At 38.6% G+C, this 19,471-nt stretch overlaps 1 protein-coding gene across 2 annotated transcripts; it reads right to left on the bottom strand.

Annotated features, from left to right (window-relative positions):
• Positions 1-1,825: 1,825 nt before the first annotated feature.
• Positions 1,826-17,666, bottom strand: LOC110448832. 2 transcript variants are annotated; one of them, XR_002462786.1, is made up of 3 exons: positions 16,211-17,666; positions 10,993-11,163; positions 1,826-7,405 (listed from the first exon to the last, which is right to left on the bottom strand). XR_002462786.1 is itself a non-coding variant. In XM_021495287.1 (3 exons), the coding sequence occupies exons 1-3, from the start codon at positions 14,220-14,222 to the stop codon at positions 7,188-7,190; spliced, it is 405 nt and encodes a 134-aa protein (XP_021350962.1). In that variant the 5' UTR covers positions 14,223-14,276; the 3' UTR covers positions 1,826-7,187. The 2 variants fall into 2 exon arrangements, 1 of the variants encoding a protein (XP_021350962.1); XM_021495287.1 differs by lacking the exon at positions 16,211-17,666 and adding an exon at positions 14,207-14,276.
• Between the last annotated feature and the right edge of the window lie 1,805 nt (positions 17,667-19,471).

Here is a 19,471-nt window from a genome sequence, read left to right as displayed (position 1 = left end):
CTTCCTTTTTTCATTTTTCTAGCGACAAGGGCTGGCCACATGCGATATGAGCTTGTGTAAGTTAAGGTATAGTAGTTTTTATTGTCAGCGTATAATAATAGAGACCTCTTCCACAGCACATATCCTCTCTGTCTCAACCGTGTTGCGACCTACTGTACCAGCCCTTACCTGCATTGGGGGTCGAAACACTATGGAAAACTACTAGAACCCCTTGTTTTTAAGCAATTTTGTTAGGGTGTTACTTGATTATGTATTTAAGGTGGCAGCTTACAATGTACATGCACTACCTACTCGTGTTTCAACACAGTGATATTCCCGATTTGTCCTTAATGAACGATGTTTACGTTATAACCAAAGTTCAGTACTCAATACTCAAACAATGTGTACGTATTAAACGTGTCGAACGTTTGAAAGACCGACTGGTCCCTTTGTCAATCTATCGCGGACTGTTTTACATTTTTTTTAATTCTGCTTCAGATAACTAAATTTAAAAAGGCAAAACAAGAATAATTCTTTCCTTAAAATTTCCAGTTATTATTTTCTATTATCATACCTGTAGTGGTAAAAACCCTGTAATGTGGTCGAGACAAATTGTTCATTTCACACTGTCACAATGGAAGGGTGCTTCCCAACGCCCTAGCAACGATCAAGTGACAGTGTGTGTGTGTGTGACGTCATATGAATACCATGTAGAGTGACCGCGCGAAGATGCGCCTACGGTTCTTCAGCTGCCATTTTGTTTTTAATAAGACATACTGCAATCAGTAGAGTGTAACACCGCATTGCTTATCCAAGATCAATTCACGTGGTTTTGAAAGCATTCGTTTTGCTTGACCTTATTTTAATTGTGCATATCAAGGAAAGCAGGTTCAAGGACGTACTGGTTCTTATCTCGTGACTAATAAATGTTGGGTATGTTTATTCTGGAAATCTTGAAGACAGTTATGGAAGCTTGTATTGTTGACAATACATGGTTGAACAAGTCAATGAAATATAAGGACTTTGTTGGTCACATTAGAAAATGTACATACTATCAACTTCCACCTGTGGTGCGGAAACAGAATCCCCATTTGGTGGTATTCATACCTTTTTTCTTGATATTTCATCGGTTCATGTTATTTTTTGTAGTCTTTTGAAGGCTTTGATAATTGGATATTGTGATTTTGGAAGATGTTTTAATTTTTTCTAATGCAGTTTGTATTTGTAATTTGATACTTTTTTGCTACATTAAATAAAACATTACTACATTTATCAGGATGAAAGGCTAATTGTCACTCGAACCATCCTATTGTACGAAGGTCAAGCGAGAGTTCACACACCTGCACAGCCAATATCCGCATTGATCAGCACGGAAAATTACAGCCAGCTTCTCGCGTGCGTACTAATACCCCGGGGATTGCTAGCGGTTCCATCAGTATTTCTGTCACTGTGACGTGCTTCGTCTTAGCAAGCAATACCACAGATTATTTTTATCTAACAAACTGTAGGAGGTAAGTATTACAAAGCCGCGATTTATCAACCGCTGATAACACACAGCATAATCCACACATCGTAATAATTAAAGAATCATCTGCTCTCACAAGGAGTTGGTAGCAATTAAAAAGAATCTCCGGAATATTGGATAATCGTCAAACTGCGTCATTGTGCATGTTAAGTGTGCCACTCACGTTACAATGATCGGGGACATCAGAAGCTTCCAGTCTACACAAAAGACATTCGTCGCCATTCGGGCTCTCTAATAACCGACAAACAGGTAAAACATTCGTCGGCTACAGTGTTGGAAAAGGTAATAAAGAAAACAAGTTATACCTTTTTGCATTGGTTCGCATTGGTTTTATTTTCAAACAGACTCATCGATTTTGCATTAGCATGAAACAATTGTAACTTAAACGAGGAAATATATCAACAAAGCAAAACATTGTACGTTGTGTAGTGTCTAAGTTTTTCTAAATATTTATAGCAGGAGAACGTAGTGATGACGTCATTGATAGCCTACAGACGATAGGCAGCCATCTACCACAGATAACAAGTACGTCATTACGGCCTTATAATGACGTCAAGTCAAATAAAGGCAGTGTACAGATAACAAGTACGGCATTACGGCCTTTTCTATAAAATTCACAACAATATGACTCCCTCTTCCCTAACTGACCTTCTCCCGCCACTAGTATCTACTTTAACTCCTTATAATTTGAGAAACTCTGAGAACTATTCCATTCCTAATTTCCGTTTATAATCTGCACTTAACTCATTTATACCTTCTACTTTTAAGATTATGAAATGAGCTTGACACTAATATTAAAACTGCACATTCTTTTAAGAGCTTAACAAACTGCCTCAAAAAACCAAATGAAACATTTAAAGTGCATGTTTTTTATTTAGCCGGTGACCGTAAGTTAAATATTTTACTAACCAAACTCCGTCATAAATGCAGCCCTTTAAATGATGATCTCTTTATAATCAACTCTCCTATTTGTACCTGTGGATATCCTAATTAAAATGCTCATCATTTCTTTTTGCATGCAGTAGATATACTGATCAAAGATTGATCAAATGATAAGAAACCTTCATAAATACTTATCTCTAAGCTTGAAGAAATTATTATATGACCATGAAGATTATTCGAGGGAGGAAAATATTTTTTTTTATATATGTCCAACAGTATGTATCGAGTACTCGCAGGTTTTGATATGGTCACGTTCTTGTGTCTCCTCTCCAGCAGTCATTATCTTTCATATTCATTTCTTAGCTTGTGTCCGTATTACATGGCAAAACGTGCACTTGTGTGTTCCTTATTATTTAAGTAATCCTCTGTTATGTTTAACTTTCTTTTAAGTGGACGAGAGCGTGAATGCAAGGAGTGTGTGCGTGCTTGAATGTTTCTGTAAATAGTTCCACTTACTGTTGTATATAATGTATGTAATATAGGCATGTGTTGGGCCATTCAGTGGAAACGAATTTTCGAGAAAGGATGGAATGAAAAGGAGAAAGCCACTAAGCACGGGACGTGACGAACTGTTGATCTGCTGAAAGTATGGAATAGTGCCAGGATATCACTCCGCTGGCTGTGCTTGATGGCTCCATTTTCATGACAAATTTTAAAATCTACTATAATTTGTACAAAAAAGTAAGAATGAATGTATGCATTATATGTTGAGTATTGATGATGTACATTATATAAACTGCAATGAATAAGTAATCTTATTTATCTTTAATAATGTTAATAATGTTCATGTAACTTGTGCATTCCTTTTTGGCAATACAACATGTTTAAACTAAACTACGACCTTATAATGACGTCATGTCAAACAAAGGCAGTGTACAGAAAACGAGGGAGAGTATCAAGATAAGATTAAAAACAGAGAGAGTAAAAAATGGATGGGTTGATGATAAATATTATGTTACGTATTTAGCACGCTCACAACTAGGATGAGGCTACGAACGTGAATCTTATCACAAAATGACGCTTATCACATTGTATGTGCACATATATTTCGTTGGAACAAACAAGTGCATGAAACCTATCCCATAAAACAAAACAACAAATAAGGCCGGGAAACCGACCAGAGACTATTGACAAAAGTTCATTAGTTAAAGTCTTAGTCAGTTACCAACAAAACAAACATCGTCAACAACTGAACTATAACTGTAATCAGCAGCCTGGTTTTTAATGGACTTTACGTGATCCTTCCCTCACTCAACATTTCCTCGTTGTACTCCTACTCACATTAATTTCGCGACTAAATACACAAGTTGAAGACGTTGCGACGAGTAAGTCAATGCTACACGCTGGTGTTGCGAGTTAGTATAGAGGTTACAGGGTATTGTGAAGTGCACACCTAGGTTACATCGTGTTCTCGGAAGTAGTTACTAATTACAAAGGTAGATAGTGTTGTGGCAAGTATTTACAAAGTTAACAGGTGGTGTTGCTAGTAATTATAAGGTTGTTTTAAGTAATTACAATATAAAAAGTTATTGTTGCGAGAAATTACCAGATTACACGGTACTGTCGCGAATAACAACAATATTACAATGTGTTGTCGCGAGTAATAACGAAAGTACATGTCGCAAATAAATTACAAGGTTATCATGTGTTCACACAGTACTTACCAAGAAACAAGGCTCTATAGCAAATACTTACAAGGTTATCAAATGTTCTCGCAGTTATTATTAAGAAACAAGGGTTTGTCGCGAATAATTTCATGCTTATCATGTGTTCTCGCAGAAATAATAACTACAAGCTTAAAGTTATTAAATGTTCTCGCAGTAATGATTAAGAAACAAGGTTTTGTCGCGAATAATTTCAAGCTTATCATGTGTTCTCGCAGTAATAATAACTACAAGCTTAAAGTTATTAAATGTTCTCGCAGTAATGATTAAGAAACAAGGTTTTGTCGCGAATAATTTCATGCTTATCATGTGTTCTCGCAGTTATAATAACTACAAGCTTAAGGTTATCAAATGTTCTCGCAGTTATTATTAAGAAGCAAGGTTTTGTCGCGAATAATTTCAAGCTTATCATGTGTTCTCGCAGTAATAATAACTACAAGCTTAAAGTTATTAAATGTTCACGCAGTAATGATTAAGAAACAAGGTTTTGCCGCGAATAATTTTAAGCTTATCATGTGTTCTCGTAGTAATAATAACTACAAGCTTAAGGTTATCAAATGTTCTCGCAGTAATGATTAAGAAACAAGGTTTTGTCGCGAATAATTTCATGCTTATCATGTGTTCTCGCAGTTATAATAACTACAAGCTTAAGGTTATCAAATGTTATCGCAGTAATGATTAAGAAACAAGGTTTTGCCGCGAATAATTTCAAGCTTATCATGTGTTCTCGTAGTAATAATAACTACAAGCTTAAGGTTATCAAATGTTATCGCAGTAATGATTAAGAAACAAGGTTTTGCCGCGAGTAATTTCGAGCTTATCATGTGTTCTCGCAGTAATAATAACTACAAGCTTAAGGTTATCAAATGTTATCGCAGTAATGATTAAGAAACAAGGTTTTGCCGCGAATAATTTCGAGCTTATCATGTGTTCTCGCAGTAATAATAACTACATGCTTAAGGTTATCAAATGATCTCGCAGTAATGATTAAGAAACAAGGTTTTGCCGCGAATAATTTCGAGCTTATCATGTGTTCTCGCAGTAATAAAAACTACAAGCTTATCAAATGTTCTCGCAGTAATGATTAAGAAACAAGGTTTTGCCGCGAATACTTTTAAGGTTATCATGTTTTCGCACTACTTACAATATCTAACAAGGTGTTGTGACATCATGTTACACCGAGAAAGAGATGTTATGTAAAATTTTAATAGACAAAAAATAGGGAGTAAAGACGAAGCTACAAAAAAAAAAAAAGACTCTATATAAATGGGAATACAGAGCAAGCTAGGCTATACAGCAGTTGGGTTGATGACAACGAGTTAAGGGTGAGGTTACACAGCAGTGGGATTGATGACATGGAGGGAAGGGCAGAGCTCACGTGAGTCAAAGAAAAAAAGGCGTGGCTACACAGCACTGGAGTGAAGGTCAAGAAGATAACAGGAAGTAAAGGACGAGTCTTCACTTCTTTGGAGCAAACTTCAGTGAGTTAAGAGTGTGGCTACACATCATCGGAGTCAAAATTGGGTTAAAGGGTGTGGCTTTACAGCGAAATATAGAGTTACGGGCGTAGCTACACATCAACAAAATAGATAACAGGAATAAAGAGGCGGGCCTACATATCAGTGAAGTCGTCAAAATCAGTAAGCAAAGGGTGCGACTACATATCATTTATATCGATCACAGGAAATAAGGACGGGTACGTATTATTTATAGGTTTTGAACTAAGATGTCCCTTACTCATCTAAAAAGCAACCTAGATGAAAGGTAAAAAGAATACATAATTATATCATGACCTGCATTTATTGAAAGATTACAGACGGTGTCTGAGAGTCGTCACGTGTTCTACATTTTAAATGGGTCTGATGACTTCGAGAGGGACTTAGGATACATATATTTGAATCATGGTCATATGCAGTTCCTTTGGATTTTCACCACTTTAATTGAGATCACACGGTATCTCGTAGTAACAGCTAGGATATTTTCAAAATTATGGCAAGGATTCCCATGAAAAAAAACACCTACAGAAATGACATGAGAAGGAGACATACTTTTAAAGACATGATGGCGTGTAGTCTATATGTAAATAACCAAACGATGTGTACCAGTGTTGTCCTGGTGCCCAACTTCTACATGTGCCAAATGTGGCCACTTTCACTCCTCTTGAAAATAAAACATTCTACTTTTAACACTTTACATTGTTTAGGGGAATCGTAATGTTTAATATCGGGTTTAATCTTTACCTACCGCTACGTTCTTCTGGGAGAGATGCTGCTCATTGGTGGCGTGTGACACGAGAGAAATAGTGTTCTCTATCATCTCTTAACAACGTTATGTTACCACAATGCCTTCAACATGAGACTCAACAACATCATGTAACCACACGGAACCTTCAACATCATGTGTTTACAATGCCCTAAACAGCAGGAAACAACAAAATGTGACCAAAGTAATGTGCATAACTAAAGTGAATTACTGGACCAGCCAAAAGGATGGTGTGCAAAATATTGTATATATTCTTTTAGATTGTACCTCAGTGTTTAAATCCACAGACGACAACGTTTCAATTCGTTCCAGAAAATTGAACCTCGGTGTACACACCCACAGACGATCTAGTCTTAACTGTGTAAGGTTCTCATAAACTGTTCAACAATGTACAAACAAGTACACGGCAGCATCTAAAGATTCCTCGTTCTTCACAATAACAGACGAAGATGTCTAAAACAATCTGTAAAGCTCCTCACGTACGTCTGTGTTAATCACCACAGTCGACGACGCACTGAATAATTGTGTGTGGTATTTCTTTAGATTGTATTCAACAGTGCGGTTGACAATGTTTTTTGTGATGCCTACTCTTCATCTATTTAACAAGAAGATAAATGTATTCTTCATTCCATATTCCAGAATTCTTTTATCAGAAATTGCGTAGCACATAGTGTAACCGAGATTTAAATTCGTTGATTATAAGTACCACCATCTTAAAAAAAAGCTAATGTTGCTCTTCGTTAGATATGACAGTATTAAATGGTACAGAAAACATACTCCAGCTCTTGTTCTTTCTAACAAAGATTGTTTTTCTATCATAACAAGTAGAGGGTATTCAGTGTCACAAGGACTGCAGTTTCCAGAAAGCCATGCCCCCATCTCATCCCCGTTTCCTCAGCTCCATTACAAGCGTCACTTTCACACGTCAACACACATCCGGTGTAACGCTCGCCCTCTAGGTCAAACATACCGCACATGTTCTCCAAACTCTCGATTGCACATGATCGTATCACGGTCACTGTGTTATCCGTCACTGCAACCAATCAAAACATATTATTAGTGACAATTAGTATGCGCTAAAAGATGTAAGTATAAATACTCTTCAAGACTGATTCTGCAAATCAATAAAGCAAAACCGGTGAAATTCTAATGTATGACGTTATGATGACGAGCACAACATGTAAAGGACAAATGACCGGTGAAAGCGCATGTACACTGAGTTGTAAAAATGTATACGAGTTGGCAATACAATCTCAGTCAATTCGACTACGATATAAGCATATATACACTTGGAATAAGATTAGGAATAGGATTCGGAATACGATTCATCTGATTTATTGTATTGTTTCTCCGATGCCTTCCTTGTATTTCTAGTGAAGACTTGCTGTTTCGTGGCTTCAACGTCTTTCTGATGTTCTTTTAGGCATATCCAAAATATCAGCTAGTACATGGAATTTGGAAAAGAACTCATGTTTTGTCTTCCATCGGCACTTTGTCTTTCGGATAAACTAGCTTGATGGTGTTGTGTGGTCGCATGGGCTTGCTCATGTGATGTTTACTTACGCAACACTCTTGAAAGTGCTTCAGACACCCCTTTTATGTAAGGGATAGTGACCATGCCTTTATTTTTTCTCTGTGTGTTTGTATCTACGTTTGGTCGTTAAAAATGGACGAACTGACGATCCAATCAAGAAGTCGACTCCATGACTATGCTTTGTTAAATACCTGGTCACATGTGCAGGTGTCTTTAAGTCTTTTGTGTCCAGTTACAGGGAGCACCCCTACACCAAAGATCCCCACAAAAGGTAACCTTCTGGAACCAATTGTAGATTATACTGGCTCCATTGGTACTTTGCTTCCAGGTCTCAAATGGACATTCTGGGACAGCTAGTTGGTAAATTGGAACATCACGTCCAGAACTGGAAGCATCTATTGGAAACCATTATCACCACCATGGTCTAGGAAGACGAGGAATTCATTTCCCTTGATGTTGTCTCTCTCTTTTAACCGACAATGACAATGACAATTGTTTTATTCTCATAAACAATACAATGTAGAGCGACGATGCAATTACAATCTTTCGAGTTCCGCTGGTAGTTAGACAGATCCTGGCTTAAAACCAAAAGTCTCCAGATCCAGGCCACCATACATTTGTTGGAATGAGTGCCGACATCAACATATTTCAGCAGTTTCAGAGATATCATATCAGAGCAACGCTTCGGCACTGCTATCTAAAATCTAGTGTTAACCATTGAGGCCATTTTTTCATGGAACATCTGGAACAACGATACATAGCATTGAACCAATAAAGTGCAATCTAATCTTATGATACGTTGACGAACATACTAGTACTAGAGATAATCTAGAAAGGGTCACAGAAGGATTTTACCAACCATATCATCGCAGAGTCCACAAACGGATTCAGACTCACATGCGAGGAAGAAAGCAATGACACGATGCCGTTTCTTGACACTTGAAGAGAAAGATGACGGAACCATGAATACATTGTATATTGTTCTATAGAAAAACCTATACGGACCAATATATTAACTTCAAATATCACAATCTTTTGCATTTGAAATTTGGCGTATTACAAACATTGCTCAACAAATATGATGCGATTGTCAGGGACAACAAAAAATATGCAAGAGCAGAATAAACATATCCGGAATGGGCACTCCAATGGTATAAACAGTTTCAAAGTATGGGGAAGAAGAACAAAAACGAAAGGTTAGATGGCCATCTTTCATATAAACAATACCTTAATTATGGCTTTAGTGTTGAGCAGTCGCCCATGTGCGGAAGGCAATGGGTTCCGTCCCCAGGCTGGGACATACAAAATCCTTAAAAAGGGTAATTGTTATTCTCTGCTTAACGATCGGTATTTAGGGTTATCACAACATCTGGTTTACCCGTTGTATGTATAAGGTGACTTGGTGGAACACTGTGTTGAAGGCCTTCGGGATGGTATTTCAGGCAGGACGCTAAAGTCGCCATCATATCCGCGCTATCACAAGAAGGCAAATTTACCAACATTCCCTGTCTCCAGTAGCATACACACATGCACGCATACATTTCACATTTGGAGCCACGTTCTTATTGACCTTAGCGGTTAAGAATACTATTTATCAAACCAAACCCGGATTTAAAGAGAATATCCGAAACTGTCCAGAGGTTACATAGCTGCTATGGAATTGCATCAGTCACGAAGCCCCACAAAACGCTTTGTAAAAATTCCTAGTACACCCTAAGGATACAACACCTAGGGGAAACATCGTAGAATATGTGTACAAAATCAGATGTTAGAATTGCGACACGTCGAATATTGGAGAAGCAGGAATGCGATTTAGGATACTACTTGATGTACTGAAACCAAAAAAGGAAAGTAATTGACCTGATCAGAGATGAAGCATACGAAGTCAACATCAAGAAATCGGCAATCGCATATCATGCCACACAGCTAAATCATGTGACTGACTGGGATACCATGTAACTCCAAAGTGTTGGACAGAGAGAGTAACCTGTTCAAGCGGCAGATAAATTATGTCATCTGGATACGCCGCAGTGGGCACGTCTGAATCACAGGGGCTCGTTTCGATCAATAAGTAATACGTATGCAATAAGTAACAGTAAAGATGTTGATGATATTGTATCGTATGACGACAACATCGAAACGAACACATGTGTCTGAATAGAGATGAGGGGGTTCATATTAGATCTCTGACATGTATTAAACCAAATAAACCTGTATAGATTTGATTGTCAACTCGTTCCTTTATAACTATCAACTAGATTTATATACACTTAAAGAGTAGCCGGATCGATGGCAATTGCATTGCCACTTCGTTCACTTGTTACACCATAGGGTACATACGTTTAGCTGGCCATTCGTCTGATGAAGATGACAGAGTACATATTGAAACGTCACGCATAACAATTTCACTGGTTGTGCTGTATGAATCGGTATGCAATTTAGCACATCACAGTTTCGTTGAAATATAGTTTTGTTCAAACATATTATAGAGAAAGTCATTATATAAATGTAAATCTCTGTTATTCATGATATTGTTTATCAAAGTCCTGAAACATTACATGAAATAAAATAAGGATATTTAATTATTTTCAATGATAATAGATATTTCAAATAACATAAAATAACTCAAGGTTGGGGATGATATTTAAAAGTATCGGACAATTGTTTGGTAATCAGGCCTTTCGAACTTTTCCAATTCTGAAAATATTTGGACAAAAGGATCGACTTAGAGCAAAATAACTGAACACACTAAAGACACTTTATTTGACAACCATTGGTTTCTGAAATACAATTTTAATCTAAATGGCTGAAATGTTTCATACAAATGAAACAATATGCATATTCAGAGCTAATTGGAGGAACATTCTCGTCATTTTTTTCAGAACAAGTCACACCTCTATCATGAATGACCTATTCATGGGCGTCAAACCCAATTGAAGTTTATATTGTTTAAAACTGATATCAAAACTGACCAAGAGTAAGGCTGCAGATATATCATATCACAGGAAAGTAAATATTAAATCTCAACGTACAGTTTTTAAAACGTGCTTTTTCGATAACCTATTGTATTTTTTAATAATACGTACTGCTGACACCGCTGATCTTTGTACAGTAGCGCGCGGGGAAAAATCCGCTTCTCCCGTCACGCCCTTGGCGACAGTTGGTAACAAGCTTGCCGTAGAGCGGATGGAACGGGTCCCCACAGTGTGGGTCTGTGTTGTTCTTGGAGTCACATACGTAACAGTCGATCTCAGCAGCTGTAACATACAAGTAAACACGTACGTAGAGTGTGCAGTATCAGGACTCCCAGAGCCAATTGCACACCCGTTACTTTTACATACATATCAATATACTTTCAACCTGAAGTACAGGAATACCCTACTCCTATAACATAAGAGGCCGCTGATCGGCCTTTTTCTATCGGATATGATTTTGCCGACTGCGACCTCCGAAGCACTAATTATTTGATGCAGATTCCACCCGAAATCCGGGCGGAACAAAATCGGCTTGAAAAACTCACTTTAGTGGTTCACAGTTTATGACAACGATGTCTACTCATAGTTCATATAGTATTTATCCCATATGTATGCCACAGACACAAATAAATAGTATATTACGGAATAGAACACTCAAAATGCATGTCCATGTCGTTGTATCACTTCTCTGACCTACTTTTACAACATAGCTTCTTGAGTTGATACAAAATATCAGAGAGGGTTTCAAACGGAACGAAATGATACAGAGTTTGTTTGTAATCCGTTTGTAGAACATTGCATGTAATTCATTTTTGTATAAACCAAGAAATCACGACCAATGCTGTCTGCTTCACTTCGAGCTCACATCGAAAGAGGAAAAACTAATTATTTATGTCTTTGACACGAAATTCCTCTTATTTAATCATAGATTTATGGAAAGGAATATTTATTGAACCCTGTTGAACATTTAAATGTATGTTAACACGCCATACTTTTTCTAAATCTGAACTTTGAAAATGTGATCGTCAGCTTTGGGAAAATGGCGCCTGTCAAAAGTTTCTCGCCGTGTAAAATCTCTAACATTGTTAGAGTAAGGAATACCCGTTATATAACTTCAGCGGGATGGGAACAAACCTTACTTAAATAGATTATTGTTGGAAACACCAGATACATACCCAAATATACCTTATATACCAAATATCTTTAAAAACACTACCTATCAACACAGGGATCTTATAATTTGTAAAAGTTTGGCTATATTTTAACCTAAACTGAAGTGTTCATGGTTCAGGGTAAAAGAAGGAGTTTTATATGTACCTGTGACGGTCGTCAGTCACACTGACGACCGTCACAGGTACATATCACACGAAACACTGCCGTCCGTCACACGTACACGACACACTGACGACCGTCACACGTACACATCACACTGGCGACCGTCACACATACATATCACACTGACAACCGTTACACAAACAAATCACACTGACGACCGTCACACGTACATATCACACTGACGACCGTCACACATACACATCACACTGACGACCGTCACACATACACATCACACTGACAACCGTTACACAAACAAATCACACCGACGACCGTCACACGTACATATCACACTGACGACCGTCACACATACACATCACACTCGTCACACGTACACATCACACTGGCGACCGTCACACATACATATCCCACTGACGACCGTCACACATACACATCACACTGGCGACCGTCACACATACATATCACACTGACAACCGTTACACATACACATCACACTGACGACCGTCACACTTACACATCACACTGACGACCGTCACACATACACACCACACTGACGACCGTCACACATACACATCACACTGACGACTGTCACGAGTACACATCACACTGACGACTGTCACACGTACACATCACACTGACGACCGTCACACATACACATCACACCGACGACCGTCACACATACAAATCACAGTAACGACCGTCACACATACACATAACACTGACGACCGTCACACATACAATCACACTGACGACCATCACACGTACACAGCACATTGACGACCGTCACACATTCACATCACACTGACGACCGTCACAGATACACATCACACTGACAACCGTCCAACCTACACATCACACTGACAACCAGCACACGTACACATCACGTTGACGACCGTCACACATACACATCACCCTGACGACCGTCACACATACATATCACCCTGACGACCGTCACACATACATATCTCACTGACGACCGTCACAGATACACATCACACTGACAACCGTGACACATACAAATCACATTGACGACCGTCACACGGACACATCACACTGGCGACCGTCACACATACAAATCACACTGACAACAGTCACACATACACATCACACTAACGACCGTCACAAATACACATCACACTGACGACTGTAACACGTACACATCACACTGACAACCGTCCAACCTACACATCACACTGACAACCAGCACACGTACACATCACGTTGACGACCGTCACACATACATATCACACTGGCGACCGTCACACATACACATCCCACTGACGACCGTCACACATATATATCACACTGACGACCGTCACATATACACACCACATTGACGACCGTCACACCGTCACGTACACGAAACACTGCAGTCCGTCACACGTACACATCACACTGACGACCGTCACACGTACACATCACACTGACAACCGTCACACGTACACATCACACTGACAACCGTTACACATACACACCACATTGACGATCGTCACACGTACGTATCACACTGACGACCGTCACACGTACACATCACACTGGCGACCGTCACACATACACATCACACTGACGACCGTCACACGTACACGACACACTGACAACCGTCACAGGTACACGACACACTGACGACCGTCACACATACACATCACACTGACGACCGTCACAGATACACGACACACTGACGACCGTCACACATACACACCACATTGACGACCGTCACAGGTACATATCACACTGACGACCGTCACACGTACACATCACACTGACAACCGTTACACGTACACACCACATTGACGATCGTCACACGTACGTATCACACTGACGACCGTCACACGTACACATCACACTGACGACCGTCACACATACACATCACACTGACAACCGTCACACGTACAAATCACACTGACAACCATTACACGTACATTCCACACGTATACATCATACTTACGACCGTCACACACACACACACTAACGACTGTCACACGTACACACACGCTCGACCGTGGATGTTGTACTTATCGATCGCGTAACTTACCACATGCCGCAGCCATTGTGTTGTAATTTTTACACCAGAGTTTTGTTTACAAGAAACTTGAGTCGTTATCGTTTTCATCGACTATTGATTTAATACAAGACACCCATTATATACCGTTATAGCCTTCAGGGTCATACACGTACTGGTTCACAGTGGTTGTGAGTCAATAAACCTATACCAGGGTTAATACTACACACGTAGCCTGATGTTAACTACAAACGTGCAATGATAATGATGACTTGATATTTTTACAGTCTGACATGCTATTTTGAAGTCGGTTGTAACAGATTATCATGCCGTTGAAACGTCATGTTATTATCTGACAAGACATTGTGACGTCATGTTGTTTCAGTCTGATATGAAATTTTGATGTCGGGTGTAACAGTTTACCATGCCATTATGACGTTGTGTTGTCAAAGTCTGACATATTATCATGACGTTGTGTTGTCAAAGTCTGACTTGTTATCATAAAGTTGTGTTGTCAAAGTCTGACTTGTTATCATGACGTTGTGTTGTCAAAGTCTGACTTGTTATCATAACTTTGTGTTGTCAAAGTATGACATGCTATCATAACGTTGTGTCGTCAAAGTCTGACATGTTATCATAACGTTGTGTTATCAAAGTCTGACATGTTATCATAACGTTGTGTTGTCAAAGTCTGACTTGCCATTTTTACGTCGGTTAAAACAATTTAACTTCACATTGTGATGTCATGTTGTTACAGTCTGACACGCCATTTTCATGTCGGTTGTCACAGTTTAACATGACATTTTGACGTCATGTTGTAACAGTCGTATATGCCATTTTGACGTCGGTTGTTATAGTCAGACATGCTATTTTGGAGAACATGTCATTGTGGTGTCATGTTCTAACAATCTGACATGTCATTTCGAGGTCGTTTGTAACAGATTAACATGTCATTATGACGTCATGTTGTTACAATATGACATGCCACTTTGACGTCGGTTGTTACAATTTGATATGTTATTGTGATGTCATTCTGTTTCAGGCTGACATGCCATTTTGACGTCAGTTGTAACAGTTGAAAATGTCATTGTGACGTCATGTTGTCTAAGTCTGACATGAACTTTTGACGTAGGTTGTTACAGTTAAATTTGATATTGTGACGTCACGTTGTTACAGTCCAACATGTCATTTTGACATCGGTTGTTACAGTTTAACATGTCATTGTGACGTCATGATGCTTCGGTCTGACACGCCATTTGAAATTCGGGTGTAACAGTTCTACGTGTCATTGTGGCGTCATGTACCTGAAGTTACATTTTGGAATGTCATTGTGACGTCATTAAATGTTTGGAATATCATTTAAATGATTTTGTGTACCAGTTTGGCCTGTCGTGGTAACATCGGGTTGTGACATGGCATCATGTTGTTGTGACGACGTGTTGTTACAATTAAAGATGTAATTACGATGTCGGTTTTTAAAGATAAAAATATGTCTTTGGTTTGGGTTTGTAATAGTTTGATCTCAATATGATGTTGAATTGTAACATTGTGACGTGTCACTGTAATGTCATATTATTGAGATCTTTTTAGGACGTTGGGTTTCTAACAGAGACATTTAGACTTCATATTAAACAGTGTGATTATCATAATGGCGTTGTGTTTGTAGTTTGTAGTTATGAAACCGTGCTTTAAAACTGTGATATGTCATTGTGATGTCATGTTGTAACATTTTCATTTGTCATCGTGACGTCCATTTGTAATAATGTGATATGCTTATTATGAGGTCGTTTTATAACAATGTGATACTTCATTATGGTATCAGTTTGAAACAATATGATACGTTATTATGACGTCGTTTTGAAACAGTGTGATAAGTCATTTGATGTCTTGGACGTTGCGTTGTAAAAGCCCGACATGTCATCGTTATCCCTGGCTGTCCACTTAAATTGTTATTTGAACGACGAGTGATAAGTCATTAAGACAGAGTGTTGTGAGTGTTTGATAGGTCATTGGGACGTTAGGTGGAATCAAACTTACAGACAATATGCATAAGATACAATAGGAAAATCCCGTGTATCACGGTAGGGCTCCAGTGCGCCATCATTGTTGTTATGTTTCATTAGTGGAACAGCAAGACTGGCAGGGTGTCGAAACCGATGCTCCAATATTCATTAACGTGGTATAAGGTTTCCCGTTGTGACGCCCTTTTAAACACCAAGGGTGTACATATTTCTGATCCGAAATCCTACTAAACAACATGGACGTACATATGTCTCTTCTGCTGTCCATTTATCACTACGGGTTTACGAATACCTGGTCCGATGCTCCACTAAACACCATCGACAACAAACTCCTGGTATGATCACATTCGTTGTCGGATGTCCCACATTACACTGTAGGCGTACGGATTCCAGGTATGCTGTTCCTCTAAACACTAAGGTTGTACATATGCATGATCGTACGTCGCAATAAATACCAAAGGCGTACAGAGTTCTTTTCTGATGTCACTCTAAGCACTGAGGGTATACGTATTCTTGTCCGATGTCTCACTAAACAAGAAGGTTGTTTATATTCCTGATCCGACTAACCCACATTGACGTCCAAATCCCGGATGCTCACTCGAAGTACGCTTTTAAATACGGACGTGCATTTACCGTATACTCATTGTGCACGCTATATCCTTTAGATTCACTAAATAAAGATTTTTATATTCTAGACGTGCAGATGTTGGAGACTAGACAAGGATGAACAAGGCTCTGTTTCACGTTTGTTGTCGGTTCTGACAAACAGACAGTCAGGGACACATAGTGAAGCTTGGCCCTCTTTTAATCTCACGCACCATTGCTCTGCCAGCTGAGCACGGCTGATGAATGCTTTCAAATAAATTGTCACTGGCTTTGAAATATAGATGAGTATCCAGTGCTACCTCTGGTGCAGAACCAATGTTGTCGCCGAGAGTTTAAACACTGTTGTCGTTATCGGTGTGCCGACATTGCATCCACACACACGTACCAAGCTCGCCTGCCTTTTCCTGTTGTCTCCAGCTGTAAGAGATATCAGGAATCAATTAAACCCGATACATGCTAACTATACATGGAGTTGTGTGTAGTTCACCATGGCTCGCTAACAGGACTGGCGCCCGCGCTTGCGTGTCTGGTCGTCAAGGATGAAGACCCGCTGTTGTCTGCGACAGGAGCACTGTGGGTGCTGACTCCGGGTGTAATTACAGCTAGCTGATGTAGATAGATGTGGTCTCGTCAGCTGGTATCGGGCGGTCACCAACCGTCGTGACTGGACATACAATGACCAACGTAGAAACGCCTCACGTTGGGGCAGTCAGCCGTACACACGGACGCTGAACAGTAGTGGTGGCCTCTCTGCGAAAGGGAACCAGAATATTGCATGCCAAATCGATATCTTACGATCCTTGCGTATTGACAAACAACATTTCTAATATTGCAAGCAAACTATAAGGATAATACGTCACTGCTTTTCAAACAAGTCCGGCCCGACGATCGAAGGAGTATATCCGGTACTGCCGAGCCTGATTGGCTGCTATTGTTTTATTGACCAAATCAATCAGATCTATTAAAGCTATTTCCTTGAATTCCATTGACAAGGGTCTATACAGAATGTGTGTGACTGAGAGTCCACGTAACATTCTTTATACAATTTTACATCGACATTCATTATGTGTGAATAAACGGCAACGTGCCGCCTGTACAATCAATAAACGTGGGTGATCCTGTAACACTAATCTAGTGGTACAACGTTAACATACATAACTGGTAACAGAAATACAGTATTTAAATAGACTGAATGAGTTAATCCAGTAACATTAATCCAGTGGTACAATATATATCAGTAGATAATCCAGTAACATTAATCCAGTGGTACAATACATATTAGTAGATAATCCAGTAACATTAATCCAGTGGTACAATACCTATTAGTAGATAATCCAGTAACATTAATCCAGTGGTACAATATATATCAGTAGATAATCGAGTAACATTAATCCAGTGGTACAATACATATTAGTAGATAATCCAGTAACATTAATCCAGTTGTACAATGCATAGTAGATAATCCAGTAACAATAATCCAGTGGTACAATATATATCAGTAAATTATCCAGTAACATTAATCTAGTGGTACAATATATATTAGTAGATTATCCAGTAACATTAATCTAGTGGTACAATACATATCAGTAGATTATCCAGTAACATTAATCCAGTGGTACAATATACATCAGTAGATTATCCAGTAACATTAATCTAGTGGTACAATATATATATCAGTAGATTATCCAGTTACATTAATCCAGTGGTACAATATACATCAGTAGATAATCCAATTACATTTATCCAGTGGTACAATACATATCAGTAGATAATCCAGTAACATTAATCCAGTGGTACAATACACATCAGTAGATAATCCAGTAACATTAATCCAGTGGTACAATATACATCAGTAGATTATCCAGTAACATTAATCCAGTGGTGCAATACATATCAGTAGATAATCCAGTAACATTAATCCAGTGGTACAATACATATCAGTAGATTATCTAGTTACATTAATCTAGTGGTACAATATATATCAGTAAATTATCCAGTAACATTATTCTAGTGGTACAATACATATCAGTAGATAATCCAATTACATTAATCCAGTGGTACAATACATATCAGTAGATAATCCAATTACATTATTCCAGTGGTACAATACATATCAGTAGAGTAACATTAATCCAGTGGTACAATATACATAACTGGTAACAGGACTACAGTGGTTACATAGACTGAATGTGTTAATCTGGTAACATTTATCCAGGGGTACAATATATATCAATAGATTAATCAGTAACATTAATCCAGTGGTACAATATATATCCGTAGATAATCCATTAATTATAATCCAGTGGTATAATATATATAGAGAGAGACAGGTATACAGATCCGGTATTACAATAGACATGTAGATGTTAGTTAATAATAATTCTGGTATCTGAATTGGATTCTGTGAACTATGTTGCGGTGTTCCTGAACTACTAAAATAGATCCGGGTGCCAACCCATCAGCATAGATATGGAATGGAGGCGGAGATGTTATCACGATGAAGCTGTAGACTATATTATTCACAGTCGAAGGTGAAAAGCGTTTATTTTCAATGATATATTTCATGACTGAGTAGCTTTATTCAGTATTTTCACGGAAATGTTAGAATTATCCATGTTCGATGCATAGGACGTTGGGTTAGATTAACTTCTTGATTTTTTTTGCCATGATT

Source organism: Mizuhopecten yessoensis, unplaced genomic scaffold (assembly GCF_002113885.1).
Source record: "Mizuhopecten yessoensis strain PY_sf001 unplaced genomic scaffold, ASM211388v2 scaffold4359, whole genome shotgun sequence".
Lineage (NCBI taxonomy): Eukaryota > Metazoa > Mollusca > Bivalvia > Pectinida > Pectinidae > Mizuhopecten > Mizuhopecten yessoensis.
Note: the sequence above shows the minus strand (reverse complement) of the source record. Positions and strands in the feature narration are given on the sequence as shown.

Bases quoted from the DNA above. Each gene is read 5' to 3' on its own strand.
- LOC110448832 (XM_021495287.1), bottom strand. The intron at 7,406-10,992 runs GTACGTATTATT...GATTGGTTGCAG, and splicing joins AAAGATCAGCGGTGTCAGCA to TGACGGATAACACAGTGACC.